The sequence below is a fragment of the Podarcis bocagei genome (assembly GCF_964188305.1).
Source record: "Podarcis bocagei genome assembly, chromosome: 15".
Taxonomy (NCBI): domain Eukaryota; kingdom Metazoa; phylum Chordata; class Lepidosauria; order Squamata; family Lacertidae; genus Podarcis; species Podarcis bocagei.
The window spans coordinates 43,385,252-43,405,036 of NC_138141.1; the positions used below are offsets into that span (position 1 = coordinate 43,385,252).

A 19,785-nucleotide genomic window follows, 5' to 3' on the forward strand; every position below is an offset into this window, starting at 1 on the left:
ATACTTTGGCCACCTCATGAGAAAAGAAGACTCCCTGAAAAAGACCCTGATGCTGGGAAAGATGGAGGGCACAAGGAGAAGGGGACGACAGAGGACGAGATGGTGGGACAGTGTTCTCAAAGCTACCAGCATGAGTCTGACCAAACTGCGGAAGGCAGTTGAAGACAGGAGTGCCTGGCATGCTCTGGTCCAGGGGGTCACAAAGAGGCGGACACAACTAAAAGACTAAACAACAACATGTTTGATCTTGATTGGGGTCAGACAGAACTTTGGTCCATAAAGGCCAGTATTCTCTACTCTGACTGGCAGTAGTGGCCTTTCAAGGTCTCTGGCAGAGAGCAGCAGGCAGGGGCTTTCTCCCATCATCTGCTTACCTCTAGGTTGGTGTTATGTATTCAGACTTTCAGTTGGAGCCTAGGATCTTCTGCATGCCAAGCCACTGCTACCGGAGCTTTTCCATTCACCTGGCACGCCTTAGCCGTTGAACCCTCATATAGAATAATAATAGGAGTGCCTGGCGTGCTCTGGTCCATGGGGTCACAAAGAGTCGGACACGACTAAATGACTAAACAACAACAATATACTACATTTTAAAAGATTTGCCTTGAGACAGTCTTTAAACCTCTTTTGTTGACTACCAGCACCACGCTTTCCATTTTAAAGTTCGGAATAGAGTAGTTGCTTTGGAAGACGATCATCAGGCATCCACACATGACCAGTCCAACGAAGTTGATGTTGAAGAATCATTGCTTCAACACTGGTGAACTTTGCTTCTTCCAGTACACTGGTATTAGTTCGCCTCTCTTCCCAAGTGATGTGTAATATTTTTTGGAGACATTGTTGATGGAATCTTTCGAGGAGTTGGAGATGGCGCTTATAAGTGGTCCATGTTTCACAAGCACCCATCTAGCCCAGCCTCCTGGTGCCCCCAGTGGGAAGCCCCCAAGCAGGTTCTGAGCATTAAGAGCAACTCTCCCCACGCCTTGTGATTCCTCAGAGGCAGACTGTGATAGCGGTGGGAGAAGCTAGCCTCATGCTGCCGGAAACAACAGCAAAACTTGAAAGCCTCGTTATCACCTTGATCCAGAGGAAGGAAGGTTCATAAATCACCCTGGTGCTGTGGTAGATTACAGCATGGCCCTTCTCTGAAAGGAAGCCCTCTATCCTCGTGTTCCACCTCCAAAACAGCACTGCTTTTATTTTTCAGTTCCAGTGAATTCTTTCTTCTGAAGTGTCTCCCCCCCCCCCAACCGAATCTAGGTGCAGCACTGGGGTTGTACCTGTGTGAAGACCCTGTTTTTCTGCAACCAGCTGGAAGTGGGGTTAAAAACGGTGGTTCCACACTATCATTTATTTCATGATGACTTACATCCTAAATACTCCTTTTCCCCCTGCCTCCCCCGCCCAAGCATTGATTTGCCAGTTCCTGTTTCCTGAAGAAGGAGAGTGGTATTTAATTTCTGGCTTCCAGAGCGATGATTGTTTTAAAAATATGTGAAAAGTAGCAAATAATAAAATAAAAATAAAAATGGGAGTGTGAGCTGGAAATCAGTAAACATGCACATCGGGACACGAGCAGATTAAGAGGCAATGGCTCTACCCAGCCAGTATCAGAAAGGCTGGAGCTGCAATTGTGTACTAAATATCACCATAAAATCAGGAGGGTGGCAATGAAATCTCACCACAGATTTAAAAAGAAAAAGATGGCGTAATAACAGAAAATGGGAAACGTAACAGGTTATCAGTGCTGTTAGATCGATATATCCCATAGCTGTCAAGTGTCCCTTATTTGAAGGGACAGTCCCTTATTCCAGCGCCATATCCCGCTGCTGTCCCTTATTGATGATGTCCCTTAAATGATGTCCCTTAAATTTCAAAGGAAACAGCTCCTCTCCCTCCCTCCCTGCTGGCCAGGGAGGCTCCAACTGTGTTGCTTGGCTGTGTTGCTCACCCAATAAGAAGTCTAAGAATGACTGGGGGGTGGAGCTTGCATGCCTTGTGTGTGTCTAGTTAATGCAAGCTGAGGGGTTTTTTGAATGCTGGACGCCATTTTGTTGCACGTGCTGCTGCAAACTTTGCAGTGCAAAGCCAGGCCGGGGAGCCATCTTAAGTTGAGGCTGCATAGGCCTTGTGGTGCATGTGATTCAGATTCTATTCAGTTGAACCTCTGGTTACAAAGTTGGTTGGACAGTGTTCTTGAAGCTACCAGCATGAGTTTGACCAGACTGCAGAAGGACAGGAAGACTGGAGTGCCTGGAACAGGTGAGGCTGCAGGTCCCTTATTTTGGCTGCTGGTCCCTTATTTTCAAATCTGTGTTGACAGCTATGATATATCCTATCAATCACACACACACACACACACACACACACACACACACACACACACAATATAACCTTGAGTGCACAGGATGGAAATCCCAAACAAAATAGGCTACTGTGAAAGCAACTTCCTTACATGGTATCATTTTGCTGCTTATAGGGTAGAGAATAGCATGGTGTAGTGGTTAGTGTTTCAGAGATCCAGTGTCGTATAGTGGTTAGAGCATCACACCACGAAATTGTCACTGCCTTTCTCAGCCTAACAGGGTTGTTGTGGCGATTAATCAAGGGTGGAGAGAACCCATGTTTGGAGAGAACCTGGAGCCTGGAGAAAAACATGGTCTATAAATGCAAACAAATAAAGCAAGCTAGCTTCAGGACTGCTGCATCTGTAACATGTTTAGTGACACCTGCTTGTCTTTCATTGCTGCCCCCCACAATCTGCCTCATTTATGCGCCTTATGGGGTGGCTTCCCCCCATTTCTGAGCCCTTTTGAGGAACTCCACAAAGTACACCCCTCCAGCATGGGAAATGTGGTCTATTTCATTCCTGCCCTTCAAGGATTTGCACTGCTGGTGAACCTGCACAGCCCACACCTCCCACTGGTTGGAATGAACTAGCTCGGTTAAACAGAAGTTCATGGAATGAGTTCAAAATACCTCTGAAACACTTAAAAGTGGTTTCCACAGTTGCTGAGCAAACTGAACCCAACTTAAGCTCATTATGGGGTAGAATGTTGAACAGTTTGTAGTTTGTTCTTTCTTAAATTAAAAAAACCACCCTCTTTAGACTTTGAAGCTTAAACATAACAACTGTTGGGGGAAAGAAATTAAAACCACACATTTGTGTGTGTGTGTGTGTGTTGTTTCTTAGTCTTCTTAAAGTATATTTTATACTTCAGCACATCAGCTTGTAACATTCTGACTTATCTTTTTGCTTATGATAATTTGGACGAACTTGAACTGTGAACTGAAGTAAGTTTGTTTTGCAAAGGGACAAAGGTGAAACTGGATTTAATTGCTGGACTTGAACTCATTTCGTTTTTCAAATGGACTTTCCAAGCACCCTGCTGCCTCACCCCCCCCCCCCAACTTAGTAAGCAGTACTGTGTCTCTGCCCCACTGGAAGAGCTGATCCTGACCCATGGCACCTATGCAAATGAAACCAGTTGCTTGTTGTTGTCGTAGACGGCTAGACGTCAGGGACTTTGAAAGCCAATCTACTGCAAATGACCCAGCGATTGTTCCATAATCCCAATGTACTTTCTGTCCATCCTTGGATTTGAGGAAGGCAAATGTGGGAAACCTTTGCCCCCTCCCCAATGTTGCTGAACTACAACTCCCATCAGTCCTGTGCATGTTTGCTGTGGCTGATGGAAGTTAATAATTCAGCAACATCTAGAGAGCCAAAGGTTTGCCCCCACCTGGTTTGAAAGGGTCGATTCAGCTTTTGTAGCTGGGAACAGACAAGCCACCTAAGGAAACGCACACACGGAAGATGGACACAAATTCATAATATTTATATATATATATATATATATATTTATATATTTTCAATCAAAACACAATTTAAATATGCTTCTTAAGTACATGAATACTTGGGCATGAGACAGTAAGGTGGTGGTACACAGTACCAAAAAACATATACACAGCTTTTTGCTTCTGGCAGACTGACAGGAGTGCCTTGCTAGATCAGATATTGCAACAGGAGGACGACACCTGCTTCATCCATCAAGACTTTCAAAACGCTGGAGACAAATCGAGGGGGGGGTCCTTCTACAGGGGATTTGGGATGTGTGTGTGTGTTTAATTGTTTCTTTTGCAGAGAGTCTTCAGAAAACAAAAGCAAAATGGAATTGAAAAGCAAACAAACTCTCCAAACAGAAAACATTTCAACCGGAGTGAAGACCTAAAGGAAAATACGCACAGACACACAGACACACGGAGTGGACCCATTCCTGAGTACTCTGAATACTCTGGGGAAACTAGTCGCCTGCTGCAGGAATAATGGAAGCGTCCCTCCAGGTTGCATGAAGATCGCTTCTTGTCCCCCTAAAGGATTGCAAGAAAATATAAGGACAAAGGCCTGCTGACTCAGAACTGGCAATTAAAAAAAATAATGACTAGGAAACAGAAAACATTTTTAGTTCAACAGGAGCATTTGCAAAGCTTTAAAACGAAAAAGAGGGCACCCAGGACACAGAGATCATTCTTTTCTGCTTGCATTTCAGTCCTTGGCAGAACATGCCCATTACAGGACAAGATGGGCAGGTGTGGAGCTCTGCCTTCTCAGGAGCAAGGAATGGGCTTGGCTGACTTAAGGGCCAAAGTGACAATGGAGAATTGGAAGTCGCTTGCAATCAACGCCCGCTCTCTGTCACTATTTTTTCCAGGACCGAGACAAATGTGACAGAAGAGGTTCAGCTGCTACCGTATTCAGAACGCTTCAAGTAAAAAGAAAGAAAGAAAACTCAAAATGGCTCCAGGATTCTTAAAATACCGTTCGCCGCCAATAGCTCAGCCCTCTCTGACGGGTTAAGGTGCCCCGTGCCTTTCTGATTGCAGATTTTTCTCTAAAAAAAAGAAAGCACGGCTAGGAACCTTCAGAGGAGGAAGAGAAGTGGAAATCTATCCTCCAGTCCTTTCAATGTGAACTGTGCTCCAGTTCCAAGCCATTTGGAGGAGGAATCCTTCGCAGAGGGAGCTGGCAAACCTTTTGCCAGAAACGTGTCTCTTTGACGGGGAATTTAGGGCGTATGTGCAGGAGAGAAGCAAACCGATTTGCGCTCAATGCAAGGAAGTCTTAGGCCCTCCTTCCCCCCAAAATCTCCTGAAAAAGTTTGTTCTGAAAGGAGGACACACATCAGTCTACAGTGCTTGGTTTCCTGCTGACTCTGTTTCAAAGGAGAAATCAGCCAACAGAGTTTTCATTTCCCCTGGGGTGGAGAGAGAGAAGGAACAGAATCCACTTGTATCTTCAGAGGCAGAAAAACTCAATGTCCCCTTGTTTGGAAATGCTGAAGATCATAGCTGCGGGAGTGAGGAGAGAAAGAGAGAGAAAATGTTGGTTTGATAGTACAGTGGTGGGTGGAAAAGACACTGGGGCAAGCAGACAGAAGTCTCATGGTTTGCCTCAAACAATGGTTGCTTGGAGCAGGGGTGAGGGCCCCAGATGTTGTTGGGACTTTAGCTCCCAGCAGCAGTAATAATAATAATAATAATAATAATAATATATTTATACCCCACACATCTGGCTGGGTTTCCCCAGCCACATTGGGAGGCTACCAACAGAATATTAAAAACACGATAAAACAAGACATTAAAAACTTCCCTAAACAGGGCTGCCTTCAGATGTCTTTTAAAAGTCAGATAGTTGTTTATTTCCTTGACATCTGATGGGAGGGTGCTCCACAGAGTGGGCGCCACCACTGGGAAGGCCCTCTGCCTGGTTCCCTGTAACCTCACTTCTAACAGTGAGGGAACTGCCAGAAGGCCCTCGGAGCTGGACCTCAGTGTCTGGGCTGAACGATGGGGGTGGAGACGCTCCTTCAGATATACTGGACCGAGGCCATTTAGGGCTTTCAAGGTCAGCACCAACACTTTGAATTGTGCTCGGAAACGTACTGGGAGCCAGTGTAGGTCTTTCAAGACTGGTGTTATGCCCAATGCTCAAGGATTATGGGAGTTGGAGTCCAGCAACATTCCAGAGGGTCCACAGACTTCCCCCATCCCTGGCCTAGCAGGAGGCAACTCTTGTGTCCTTAAGGAGATTTGCAGGGAATTAAAATAGTGGCTAGATCTGGGATGGGGAACCTGCAGCCTTTCCCAGGCATGCTGGCTGGGGCTGGGAGTTCAAATCTGCAGGATGCTGCCTTCACGAAGGCACAGCCATAAAGAGCATGCAACCAGGGGAACACCCCCTTGTTACCTTTGTAATTTTTTCTACAGCTGGGTCAGGTTGTGCCTGGTGCATGACATCATTGACAATCATCTTTGCGATCCTCCAGGCCATCTCCTCTTGAGCCTGAAAAGCGGAAAAGCAGGCAACGCTTGGGCTTAGGAAATACGCAACCCCAAAATGGCGGGGTGGAGAAGAAACCTAACACACCCACGCTGCCGTTATTGGCTGCCAACTACTACTACCTAGGACAGCTGCAATCTTTTTTCCTCCCACCAAACAGCCAAGAGAATCCCAAGTACTCCAAATTTTGCAAGAGGAGATTGTAACTTTCACAGAAGCAACCCAATTATTGATACTTTTTGTTGGTGTTCTGAATTCCTGCCCCCAGCACAGAGCACCCGCTTCCCTCCGATATATTCCTTGAAGCCAGCTAAAAACAGAGAGACGCACAGATAGGCAAGACATCCACCACACTTGAGATTTCTTCTGCGGCGTCTTAGCAAGAGGCTAGGAGATCTGAGGGGGCCTTACCTCATCTGTGTTTCCTTGCACCCATTTCTTCATTGCTTGTGAAAACATGGACCCTGGATCGGGGGAATGAGAGACAGAAAGGTGATGCAGCAGAAGCAGCAGGAAACAGGTGTTATTCTAATAATAAAATGACACTCTGGCAATTTTCTCTACCTAGGAATAGCCACAAATAATAAGGGCGTAAGAGCAACTCTGCTGAATCAGACCATCAGCCCTGCCTATTTGTGTATTCAGTTTAGGACTCTCTTCCCATGAAACACCCCGAAACGATTAGCAGCATGAACAGTTAAAACACATATGTCTGTCTAAGTTCAGCGTTCAAATGTATTATGAAGGCAAACAGGCATCATAACTGAAGTTTGATTTTATAGTTTTAACTGATTTTTATTTTTTTGTATTGCACTTTTGTAAACAGCTTATACAGACCACTGAGGTAAAGGTAAAGGGACCCCTGAAAATTAGGTCCAGTCGTTACCAACTCTGGGGTTGCAGTGCTCATCTCGCTTTATTGGCCGAGGGAGCCAGTGTTTGTCTGCAGACAGCTTCCAGGTCATGTGGCCAGCATGACCAAGCCGCTTCTGGTGAACCAGAGCAGTGCACGGAAACACTGTTTACCTTCCTGCTGGAGTAGTACCTATTTATCTACTTGCACTTTTGTGCTTTCGAACTGCTAGGTTGGCAGGAGCAGGGACCGAGCAACGGGAGCTCACCCCGTTGCAGGGATTCGAACCGCCGACCTTCTGATCGGCAAGTCCTAGGCTCTGGGGTTTAACCCACAGCGCCAACCGTGTCCCTCACAGACCACTGAAGTTAGTGGTATATAAATTGTTCCAATAATATATACTGATGAAAGGCAGGTTATACTTTATTTGCTTTTTTAAAAATCTTCATTTTTAAGAGCTGCTTCGAAAAGTGTTGAGGTTGTTTTGGCACCATCTCTTCAAAAGATTTCAGGAGAAGACAATTTACCTTTCGACTTCTTGACGTCGGGCTCCGGCTCGGACTCCCGGATGAACTGGCCCAGGTCACTCACTCGCCCAAACGTCATTTTTCTGCAGCAGGAGTTGGCGGATGGAAAAAGAGAGAGAGAGAAAGACCGGAGTCATGAGCTGTGGGGAGGAAGAGCCAGTCACAGCACAAGAGACCACCCTCCCGCCGCATTGCCCATGATTTCACCTCAGGATTTGAAACACCTGAACAGGAGTGGGATCAGTGAAATCTCAGGGGCACTTCCCACAATGTTATTAACTCAGCAGTGATTTACAATTCTGGCTATGGAAAAGCTTTTTCTTTCTTTCTTTGGTTTTGCAAAATGAGTAACATCGCTATTTATATTTTACAAACTAGAATAAACTATAAAAGAAAATAAAACGGCCTCCCCCAACTTTCTAATGCAGAAAGCCATTGTTGAAATATTCACGTCGTACAGGTTAGTATATTCATGCCTAGATGCTTGAGATGTCATGTGTCTTAAGAAGTCCATGTGAAAAACTTCCTTTTTAAGATGCCGACTCTGTTCTGGAGAATCCCTTCTCACTCTCTCTCACTCCCATATAACTGGTGTTTCTGCTGCCCACCCACTTTTCATCCACTCAATAGTGCCATCTTTGATGTCTGCAGCACTGCGAGGTCCGCACCTCACATCTCCAACCCACTCCACAGGGATTTCTGCACCCTATTTCTTTGTACCACCCTAGACCCCTTCATTCCCCCCCCCCCTTCTGGTTGTGCGTCTTCTTTAGATTTCTTGTCCTTGCACTCACTCATTAGTGTGGAGTTCTATAGGAAAAGTACACAAGGCTTTTGCTCTCCCAGCAACACACACACACACACACACACACACACACACACACACACACGAAAGCCTCAAAAACTGGTGGTAACATCCAACACTTTTGAATCCAGGAGTGGAAGAAGAAGAAGAAGAAGAAGAAGAAGAAGAAGAAGAAGAAGAGGAGGAGGAGGAGTTTGGATTTGATATCCCGCCTTTCACTCCCCTTAAGGAATCTCAAAGCGGCTAACAATCTCCTTTCCCTTCCTCCCCCACAACAAACACTCTGTGAGGTGAGTGGGGCTGAGAGACTTCACAGAAGTGTGACTGGCCCAAGGTCACCCAGCAGCTGCATGTGGAGGAGCGGAGACGCGAACCCAGTTCCCCAGATTACGAGACTACCGCTCTTAACCACTACACCACACAGGCTCTCAAGAAAAATGAAGTCTTCAAGAAAAATGAAGACTGCTTGCATTGCCCAAATCCCCCCCCCCCTTCTCATGAGTGATGGGCTCAGGCAGGTCTCAAATACTGTCACAAAGAAGGGAACAGGTTCGGGGTATTGTCTTGCCTCGGTAATGGATTGGAGGACAGCCAATAAACTGAAGCTCAGTCCAGATAAGACTGAGGGGACTGCTAGTGGGTTGGATCAGAGGTTCCCTCCTTTTTTCCTGATGGGGTTACACTCCCTCTGGAGGCGCGGGTATGCAGCTTGGTATTCCTGGATCAACTGGTGGAGCTTGAGGGTCAGGTGAGCTCAGTGGCAAGGAATGCCTTCCACCAGCGAGTGGCCCAGCTGGGCAGGGATAGCCTAAGCCTGCTGTCTATGCTCTGGTAACCTCTAGGTTAGATTACAGCTACAAAGTCAGCTCTAGGGAAAGAATCTGGAGTTTTTTGGAACCGCTTGGGGGAAGCTGCTTTCATCATTGAAGGCCAATGTCCGAAAATGGCTGGGAATCGCAGCATACTCCCGTTTCCCCACCCTCTGCTTCCTCGCAGTAAGAGCTCCGAAGGGATCTTACCCAGCGTACGTCCGTTGATACAGAGACTCCGGGTCCAGGCTGGCAGCATCGACAATTATTGCTTCGTCAAAGTTTTTCAGGATTTTTATATTCGCCTTTTTGAGGCCGGGCTGCAACAGAATTCCCAGGCATGATTAACTGACCCAGGGAGGAAGAGGAGAAGACGGTGGGGGTGGGGTGGAAGCAAGACAAGAGCTGATGCTTTAAGAACAGGGACAGGGAGGAGGAAAATACAGATGGGCCATGGACCCTACAGTCCATGATGGCTGCCCATTCCCAGAAGAAAACCCAAAGATGCAAAGGGATGTACACATGGCAGCAACATCCTTTTTTGTGAAGGCAGCCGCTAAGGTGTGGAACTCCATCCCTGCACCTTGTTGCCAAATGATGCCCACGAAGGGCTTCCGAGAATTACAAAAGTGCTTCGCAAATTAACAAGCACAGCGGTACCTTGGTTCTCAAACACCTTGGTACTCAATTTGGAACCCAAACACTGCAAACCTGGAAGTAAGTGTTCCGGTTTGCGAACTTTTTCGGAAGCCGGACGTGCTCCACTTTGAGTGTTACGCTGAGGTCTGTCTGTTTTTGCTATTTATGTTGCGTTTTTGTCTTAGCGGTTCTTTTTTGTTTTGTTTTTGTGACTGTGTGGAACCCAGTTCAGCTACTGATTGATTGTGTGACTGCAGTACATTGCTTATTGCTTTCATTTTATGGATCAGTGGTCTCGTTAGATAATAAAATTCATGCTAAATTGCTATTTTAGGGGTTGTTTTTAACAGTCTGGAACGGATTAATCCATTTTGCATTAGCGCGCCTTGGTTCTGGAACGCTTTGGTTTTGGAACGGACGTCCAGAAAGGATAAAGTTTGAGAACCAAGGTACCACTGTAACGGCAGCTGTACTTTCTGCCACCCTCACCATCCCCTCGCTCAAGCAGTCCATTCTCTCTCTCGGCCTTTGCTAAGGATGGGGGTCAGGGAAGCAGGCTTCCAAGCGAGAGCTGGTCAGATCCCAAGGAGGCGGGAGTTGTTTGTTTGTTTGGAGAGAGCGAGAGCGAGAAGCAGGCCACTCACCTGGGAGGAAGAAGCTGTGCCATCCAGGGAGCCCATGTGGGAGTCGTGGTCAGGAGGGCCGTCGTGGCCGTGAACAGTCGGGGCGATGCAGCCGCTGGCAAACTCGTCTCCCCGGACCGAATGGATGAGGTCGTTCAAGTATTTGTAGTAAAGGTTGCTGGAGAGGAAGCTGGGGAGGAAAACCTGGAGGAGAGGGAAGACACCCCAGGGCACATTTAGAACCGGGAGGATTCAGCTCAGGGGGAGAATGCCTGGCTCTGCAGGCAGAAGGTGTCAGGATCAACCCCCAGCATCATCCAGGGAAGAAAAGGGTCAGGGAACAGCAGATGGGAAAGGCGCCTGTCTGCCCGAGAACCAGAAGATCTGCTGCCAGGCAGAGCAGAAGAACCTGGTCTTCCGATGCTCCTATTTAAAACCAGTCCTTTGTTCAGAACAACGAGGGCTGTAATCTTGCTGTATTTTTAGAGGAAAGGCCTTCGCTCGGCGATAGAGCTTTGCTGCAGTTTCAGGCCCGGCTTGCCAGATGAACATGGCTGTTTTAAAATCAACGCCCAGTTTCAGAGATTTTCCTCCAACCGGAAGAGTCCGCGACCAGAAGGAGGAGGAGTATCAGGAAGATAAATTTAATTATTATTTAGTTAAATTTGCTAAGTTAAACTAACTGAAAACAGCTTGCAGATACTTAATGGGCTTAGGATTTTATTTATGTTAAGTGATGAATTAATATGTTTAATTCCATAAGGTGAAGATCTAAGGATGTTAATGTTTAAGTTAAATTTCATAAAAATTGGGATTTGGAAAACCATTAAAAGGACATGCAATGAAATTCAACCAAGAGGAAGCGAGGAAGTCACTTAACAAAGTTAATAACTGTAATTTTCAATAAGGCTATGATTTTTTTTGTCTGTTTTGTGTGTTTGTTTGTTTATAATATTGTGAAAACTAATAAAGTTTTTGAGAGATATTCCTCCAAAAGATTAAAAAAGAGGGGGAGGGAGGACGAGAGTCACTTCCTCACCTTCTCCATGGTGGTCCAGGCTTGCCGCAACGGAGTGGTGAAACAGTTGGGGAGCGGTCCTCCTTCCCTGCAAATGTTGGATTCTATTTCCAGTCTCACGGGGTCATCGAAACCTAGAGGATGAGTGGCTTGGAGGGAGAAGTACCTGCAGCCACAGAGGAGGACGAGGCAGAAAAGAACAAGAGAGGGGGAAAACAACACTTCTGAGTAGGGCTGGATATCACCAGCTAAACAGCAGGATATATCAATAATCACAATATTTGAAATAAGGAAGGAACTGTACAGTTTCATCCTTACTTCAGACATTGTGGTAGATTGCAACGTTTAGCTGGTGATATTGTGAGGTTTTGCTGCTGATAACGTCGCAGTGTTTAGCTGGTGTCGCCTATTCCTTACACGCATTGTGATTTGTGATATATTGCCAGCTCAAATATTATGAAACAATTATCACAATGTGAACTTCAAACTGGTTTTGAATGATATATTGATATATCGTTGCCCAGCCCTAATGCTGAGGAGATTACGTTTCAAAAAAGTCCGACTCCACGGGTCCCACACCTCTGACCCCATTGTAAAGTCCTTCTTTCACACCCAGGCAGAAGCAAAAAGCCCAATTTGCTAGCTGCTCAATTGCAGCTCAGCAACTGCCCCTCTCTTTCTCAAAAAAGGCCAGCTCTTGTTTCTGTTCCCTGAAGTGGAAGCCAGGGGAGTTAATTAATCGCTCTCTCCCCAATCTCGCCAAACCCATCCTGATGGAATGCTGTCAAGTTTCCCCTTCCCGCCCCAGCAGTCACCATGAAGACTAGAAACTTGGAAACATTTTAAGCTTTGAGATTCTCTGGGTCCTGCCTTGCTGGGCCCAAAATATTTAATCTCTGCAAGTCAGTTAAGGCGAAGGACTGAGGGTCTGATGCTTGCTGGGTTAGAAATTGTCTTGGTCAAGAGAAGAAAGCCAAGAAGGATGGCGAATTTCCAGGCATGGGACTCACTTGTCATATAAGATCATGGCATCGTTCTGGGCCTCCTGTCCGTCATACTGGCCCTCTTTGGCGGCCAGCTGAGACTGGAAGTTATCTGCCGCCAGCCAGAACTGCAAGATGTTAACGGCATCTTCTTTCTCCATGAACTGGGAAACAAAAGTAAAGCAGTGAGCAGGGATATTCTCCCAGTTTCTTCTAGGAGGTAGCTTGCTGCCGTAATCGTTTGAAAGATGTAGAAACAAGACTTAAGGAAGGGAGAGGGAACTTTTGTCAACCCAAGGGCCATTTTCAGTTCTGGGCAGCCTTTTGAGGGCCACTTGCTTGGGGTGGGTGGGGCCAGAAACACAAGGGAGTGGAGCAACAGACATAGATTTTACCTTTGTGCAATTAGCTAGTTTCTACAGCCACCCACAAGGATGGAGGTGGCGCTGTGGGTTAAGCCTAGGACTTGCTGATCGGAAGGTCAGCAGTTCAAATCCCCGTGACGGGGTGAGCTCCCGTTGCTCGGTCCCTGCTCCTGCCAACCTAGCAGTTCAAAAGCACGTCAAAGTGCAAGTAGATAAATAGGTACTGCTCTGTTGGGAAGGTAAACAGCGTTTCCGTGCGCTGCTCTGGTTCGCCAGAAGCAGCTTAGTCATGCTGGCCACATGACCCAGAAGCTGTACGCCGGCTCCCTCGGCCAATAAAGCGAGATGAGCACCGCAACCCCAGAGTCGTCTGTGACTGGACCTAACGGTCAGGGGTCCCTTTACCTTTACAGCCACCCACACCCTCTCTCTCCTCTACATAGGGAAGAAAGAGGCATGCTAGAGTTCAAGGGCCCATTTCCAGCCAGGCAAAACTACTCCAGGAGGGTGAAAGGAAGGGCCATTGAAGGGGTGTGGCCTGGGAAAAGTTCCAAGGGTCAGAGAGAAAGGCCTTTTGGCCCCCTGGTCCTGAGGTTGCTCATCCCCGACTGAGGACTCGTTCAGGCTCCTGAAACAGGATTTGCACAACAGAACATCCTTCCGCTTGGCAGAACCAGCACAATCCTTCACCATGAAGGGTAGGAGAGATATTGTTTTAACGAAAAAAACAAGCGGGGATGTTCCACTGCGCCACCTTCGGAGCCAAAACCAAAGCAATAAAAACCCCGGGACTTGAACCCCAAAAAGGTGCTCAGTAGCAGCCTGGGCTGCAGAGAGAAGAGGCCTCTACTATAAATATACTTGACATCTCTCCAGGGCTTTTTGCAACACTACTTCTCGACTTCTTGCTTAAAAATAACCACGGCTTTTCAGCAGGTATTTAGCATCTAGGGGTGTTTTTGCACCTTTCTTATGCCGAGTTGACAAGAACTCTATATTGGAGGAGAATGCATAAAGGAAAAAAAACAGAAGACTCACACTATCTGATGCAACCTTGCTGTACCTCCTGTTCCCACCGCCTCTGATGGCTGATGGGAGCTGGAGGTCCTATGGCACCCAGAGGGCCCCAGGGTGGGGATTGGGCATAGCGGAAAGGAAGGATTCAACGTTCCCAGCCCCACCGTGGCTTTTACAGGTGGCAAAGGCCCGATGAGTGCCCAAACAAGGCCTGAGGGCAGATGCCACAGCAGCCCACTCCCACACAGCGGTTGGGGAGGCAAATCCAGCCAAATTGCTCTAGGCCACAGCAATCAAGAGCAGCTCCTCTTATACTTGGCAGAAACGGGGGGCAGAGCTCTGGCCGAGAAGAAAAGGGAGAAGCCACCTCACCTCGGAGAAATAGAAGAGGGCAGATTCGCAGAAGAGGATGTCGGCCAGGTAGACAGTCCCACTGGTCAGCACCTCAATCTGGTATTTGCAGAAGTGGTGGCTCCGCAAGAATTCGCTAAAGTGCCTGTCCGAGGGGGAGGGGGACACGGGGGGGGGGCTCATTAGAAGCGGGGAGAAGGAAGAGGAAGAGACTCCAGCTCAGCAGTGTGCAAGGCACCAGGGAGCACAGGAAGCTGGCTGGGCAGGATCAAGGCTGAAGGGCTGGGACTGGAGCCCTGAGGGTCTGGGATACAGCCCCTCACTGAATTCCAAATCCCACAATTGGATCCAAAGGGGAGGCTGACAAGGGAGCTGAGTCAGTGCGGTGAGGAAGCTTTAAAAGCAGACCAAATGCTGGCTGAACCCCATCTCGAATCCCCAGGGAAGATTTGCTCTCTGGTCTGACCAACGAAGGGCTGCTGGGGGCTCCTTCAACCCCAGGACTGTCCGCCCCTCGCCAATTCTGCCCGGGGGCTTCTCCTTGGCTGCCCCCACCTGGGAAGAGCAGTCAGGTGCTCAGAATATAAAGCACCCTACACTTATTGTTATTATTTAAAAAATAGGGTCAACTTACTCTTGTTCCATGGCATTAAACACTATCGACTGTGCCAAGACGAAGCAGTTTGGGTCCACCTGTCCGTCTTCCCCACAAATCTTTGCTGTAAGGTCAGCAGATCACATATCAAAGTTAGTGGCACTGTATGCATTCTGCAGTACGGACAGACAGTGCAGAAATTTATTAGTTGTGCATATCTATGGCAGAAATACAGAAGTGGTTTGAATACTTTATCTATTATTATTATTATTATTATTATTATTATTATTATTATTATTAATTTATATCATCCCACTGTTTCCCTAGAACCAAGGAATCGAGGCAGCTCACAAAAATTAAAAACTAGCATGGATACAATACAGATAGCTAAAGCCACAGGAAGGGTAATAGACTATACAGTAATTAACTACTGAACTATTAAGAATTAAACTGTAACGGAATGAGAATGACGTAAAAACCAATCTGTTAAAATATAGATAGTAAAAACAGAGGAGCCCCATTGAAAGCCCCTTCCTTAAAAACACTCAGTTCTCCAAAGCCTATAGGAATAAAACAGTCTTCACTTGCCAGCAGAACAACAAAGAAGGAGCAAGTCTGGCTTCTCTAGGGAGGGAGTTCCAAAGCCTGGGAGCAGCCACTGAAAAGGCCCTCACCAAGCAGGTCTGTGAGGGTGGAGGGACTGAGAAAAGGGACTCCCCCAAAGCCCTCAGAGAGCCTGGGTGGGTTCGTATGGGAGAATCTGGTCCTTCAGATAGCCTGGGCCCAAATCATAATAAGGGTTGGACTATGGATTGCAGCCTCTCTCAGAGAAATCCCCGGGGTTTGTCTCTCGGGAGCATGAGACTACCGTTTCTGAGGAAGACACACATGCCTGTTCCTTACCCACTATATCGTTTCTCATCAGCTCTGTGATTGGTATGGGTTTAGCAGCATCGGGAGAGATATATTTGGTAAAAATTGTAACTGCATCCTGTTCTATACCTAAAAAGAAAGGGAGAAAAAGAGTGAAGGCAGTGGCATGATAAACACAAGGCGTGACTGGGTAGCAGTTGGACCAGCAAGCTCCTTTCTCCCCTTAGAAATGGTTACTCAACATAGGAAGTTGCCTTGCACTGAGTCAGATCGCTGAGTTCATCTTCCTCAGTATGGTTTACACTGATTGGCAGCAGCAGCAGCAGCTCCTCTCCAGGTTTTCAGGCATGGGCTCTTCCCCAGCCCTCACCTGGAGCCCTTACCTTACCTATTGGTCTTACTTCTTATTCTTTAAATGCAGGAACCTATGGCTCTCTAGGTATTACTTATTTACATCAGGTTGATCGGTGGTTTATTACAGATCAGGACCTTCTCGGTAGTGGCGCCTGCCCTGTGGAACACCCTCCCACCAGGTGTCAAAGGAAAAAACTACTACCGGACTTTTAGGAGCCCTGTTTAGGGAAGCTTTTAATACCTGAAGGACTATTGTATTTTAATATTTTGTTGGAAGCTGCCCAGAGTGGCTGGGGAAACCCAGCCAGATGGGCGGGGTATAAATAATAATTTATTATTATTATTATTATTATTATTATTATTATTTCAAAGCATTTATGCCTCCCACTCTTTAGTTAGAAAGGCTCCCAGAGCAGCTCCCAGGCCAATGAAAAATAATGCAGTCCCCAGCGTACAATCTTAAAAAGACCTGGCACAAAAGGAAAAGGGGGTGGGGAAGGAAGAGGAAAAAAATCAAAGCAAGAACTCCTCAGCTTAGCAGCTTTCCTTCCATACAGCGTCACTATCATTTCCCAGCAGGACAGTGGCTAGGTATTTCTGCACCCTGAACAAGGTGTGTACAGATTCAGAAGATATACTGGCATTCAGGGCCAGGAAGCACTTACTTTTCATGAGTTTTCCTGACAAGTCCTTTAGTGCAAAGGAGGGACTGTTTCTATTGGATACGGAGACTTTGGAAGGGTCTTGAGGTTCCTCTGGAGCAGGACAGTCCTCTGCTCCGGACCCCCCAAGCCCCAGACGGGCCTTGCCAGCAGCAGCAGCACCTTGGCAAAGCAGTAAACGGTTCTGAAGGCTCAGCGCCTGGCCGTTCAGTTCGGTGGCCGGCAGCCTGCCAGGCGAGGGCTGGGCCGGACCGCAGTCCTCCAGGCGCCTGCTGAGCAACTCGGAGGAAGACGATGGCGACGCTGCGTTCTCCAGCTGCTTGGAGGAAGGGGAGACCGGCTCAGCCAAGGAGCTGTGCTTGACGGTGTTCAGGCTGTGTGCTCTGATGCGGGACCACGTGGTGGAGTGGAAGCTCTCCGCCTCCAGCCAGAAGCGGACCAGGTGCTCCATGCGGCGCAGCTCCATGAACTGGATGAAGTAGGGGAGGCCGACGGCATCCCGGAGGACTTGCTCAAGCGTCTTGGAAAGGCTGGATTTGGTCTCTTGAGCCTGATAATCCAGACAGGATCGGCCTAAAGGAGAGGCAGGCGGGGGGGGGGGGGAGAATAGAAAAGAAAGATGCTTCTAGGTCAGAGGCTGGGTGGGGGGGGGGAAGACTTAAGGTCCATGAATAATCATAGTTTAGAGGTCCCAGGCCCTAAGGAAGTCAGACTATCCTCCACCAGGGCCAGGGCCTTCTCAGTGATGGCTCCGACCTGGTGGAATGCTCTGTCCCATGAGACCCTGCAGGATTTAACCTCCTTCCACAGGGCCTGTAAGACAGAGCTATTCCACCTGGCTTTCAACTTGAACTTAGCCTGATCTTTTATTCCCTTTCCTTCCCTCCCTCTCCCCTTTTTATGAAGATTACCTGCTCTGGGATCCCACAGCTAATTCTCCCCTGGTCTCCTCGCTGGACCAAATAGGACTAACTTAGCCAGCTAGCCCTGGTGATCATCTAATGTTTATTGGCTGGATTTCCCCCCTAAATTGATTTTTAAATTTATTGCTATTCACGATTTATACTGTATTTTATGCTGTTTTTTGTTGCATCAATTAAGTGTTTTAAATTTGTTGTTAGCTGCCCTGAGCCTGGTTTTCTGAACCGGGAAGGGTGGGGTATTAAAAAAATGTATCATTATTTATTGTAATTTATTATCTACCCTTCATCCTAATGTCCCAGGGTGGGTGACAACATTAAAAGACAATATTGCAACAGTTTAAAACAACCTACAATCATAAAAGGAAGGTGGGTGCTAAGAATAAACACCTCACGTGTCATAAAAGGAGGCCCTCTGGCAGCTCCCCCCGCAGCTTCAGAGGGTGATAGAACGACCAAGAGGACCCCCTCTGTTGATCTTGGCACCTGGCAGGGGCTGTAGGGAAGGTGGTGGTCTTTCAGGTGTTTGGGAGCCCAAGTCATTTGTATAACAGATAGAGTGGTGCCTCGCAAGGCGAAAAGAATCCGTTCTGTGATTCTCTTCGTCTAGCGTTTTTTTCTTCTTGCGAAGCAAGCCCATTGACAGATTAGCGGATTAGCACTATTAGCGGCTTTTAGCGGCTTATCTGCTGATCGGATGAGCTGATAAGCAGCTTAGCGGCTTAGAAAAGGGGGGGAGGGGGAAAAAAACCAGCAGGAACTCGCAAGACATTGTCGTCTTGCGAAGCAAGCCCATAGGAAATTCGTTTTGCGAAGCACCTCCAAAACGGAAAACCCTTTCGTCTAGCGAGTTTTCCGTCTTGCGAGGCATTCGTCCTGCGGGGCACCACTGTATCGGACCATCACTGTGCAGGGCTGCTTTACATCAAGTCTCACCACAACCTGCGGATGATTTGAACCACAACTTCCATTAGCCCCAGCCAGGGCGGCTGCTGGAGGGCACCATGTTGGCAAAGGCTGCTTTGCAGAGTTAGAGGGCAGCTCCTTGCAGTCTGCAACAGAGCCACCGGCCCCTGTTGCTTCTTGCTTACAAATAAAACCACTTCAGTCTGCCATGTGGTTTGTCTTTTTAGTTGACACACCGCCTGATGTAAAATGAGGACTTAGGGCCATCACTGCCAAATAACCAAAATGTGTACAATTAATCGGCTTAAGTGTCTTTTAATCAATTGACCAAATTGGCATCTGAGTAAAAACAGTAAGCAAAAAATAAGTCCCCCTCTTTCTCTCTCTGTGCATGTGAGAGATAGGGAAAGGTCCCTTCTGAAATAGAGGCTGCCATTTGCAGATTTTGGAGGTATTTGTGGTAACACGGTATAATTTGTTTTTAAAGAATCTGTCCAATTAATTAATCAGGGCACCTTTTTTTTTAAAAAAAATAATCAACTGACTAATCTATTGATGCCGAGGTCACACCATTAAGGCATTTAAATTTAAATCTTCCTTAACTAAGTACAGTGGTGCCTCGCAAGAAAAGAATCCGTTCTGTGATTCTCTTCGTCTAGCGTTTTTTTCGTCTTGCGAAGCAAGCCCATTGACGGATTAGCGGATTAGCGCTATTAGCGGCTTTTAGCGGTTTATCTGCTGATCTGATCAGCTGATAAGCGGCTTAGCAGCTTAGAAAAAAGGGGGGAAGGAAAAAAAACCAGCAGGAACTCGCAAGACATTGTCGTCTTGAGAAGCAAGCCCATAGGAAATTCGTTTTGCGAAGCACCTCCAAAATGGAAAACTCTTTCGTCTAGCGTGTTTTCCGTCTTGCGAGGCATTCGTCTTGCGGGGCACCACTGTAATACTACAAAAACCTCCCTATAGGTTCCTTTTGCGACACAGCAGGGGAAGGCGAGATAAATCTACAAGTGAATGGACCTTATACTCATCTTAAGGAGGAAAAGGCCACTTAAGATTTCCTTGCTCATCCCTGATGGCGTAGCTTTGAAAAAGAACCTAGACCAGTGCATCCTTAGCCCTTGGCAATTGCAGCCAAATCAACC

At 47.2% G+C, this 19,785-nt stretch overlaps 1 protein-coding gene across 1 annotated transcript in view; it reads right to left on the reverse strand.

Annotated features, from left to right (window-relative positions):
- Positions 1-3,837: 3,837 nt before the first annotated feature.
- The window catches only part of AKAP10 (A-kinase anchoring protein 10), a 31,184-nt gene continuing 15,236 nt past the window's right edge, over positions 3,838-19,785 (reverse strand). Inside the window, exons 4-15 of the mRNA XM_081172071.1 lie at positions 16,818-17,387; positions 15,829-15,927; positions 14,965-15,049; positions 14,352-14,475; positions 12,625-12,761; positions 11,636-11,780; positions 10,618-10,800; positions 9,545-9,654; positions 7,721-7,803; positions 6,752-6,804; positions 6,248-6,343; positions 3,838-5,349 (exon numbers count right to left, since the gene is read on the reverse strand). Of these exons, the coding sequence (XP_081028197.1) occupies positions 5,344-5,349; positions 6,248-6,343; positions 6,752-6,804; positions 7,721-7,803; positions 9,545-9,654; positions 10,618-10,800; positions 11,636-11,780; positions 12,625-12,761; positions 14,352-14,475; positions 14,965-15,049; positions 15,829-15,927; positions 16,818-17,387 (1,691 nt within the window). The 3' untranslated portion in view covers positions 3,838-5,343. The remainder of the gene's footprint in view (positions 5,350-6,247; positions 6,344-6,751; positions 6,805-7,720; positions 7,804-9,544; positions 9,655-10,617; positions 10,801-11,635; positions 11,781-12,624; positions 12,762-14,351; positions 14,476-14,964; positions 15,050-15,828; positions 15,928-16,817; positions 17,388-19,785) is intronic.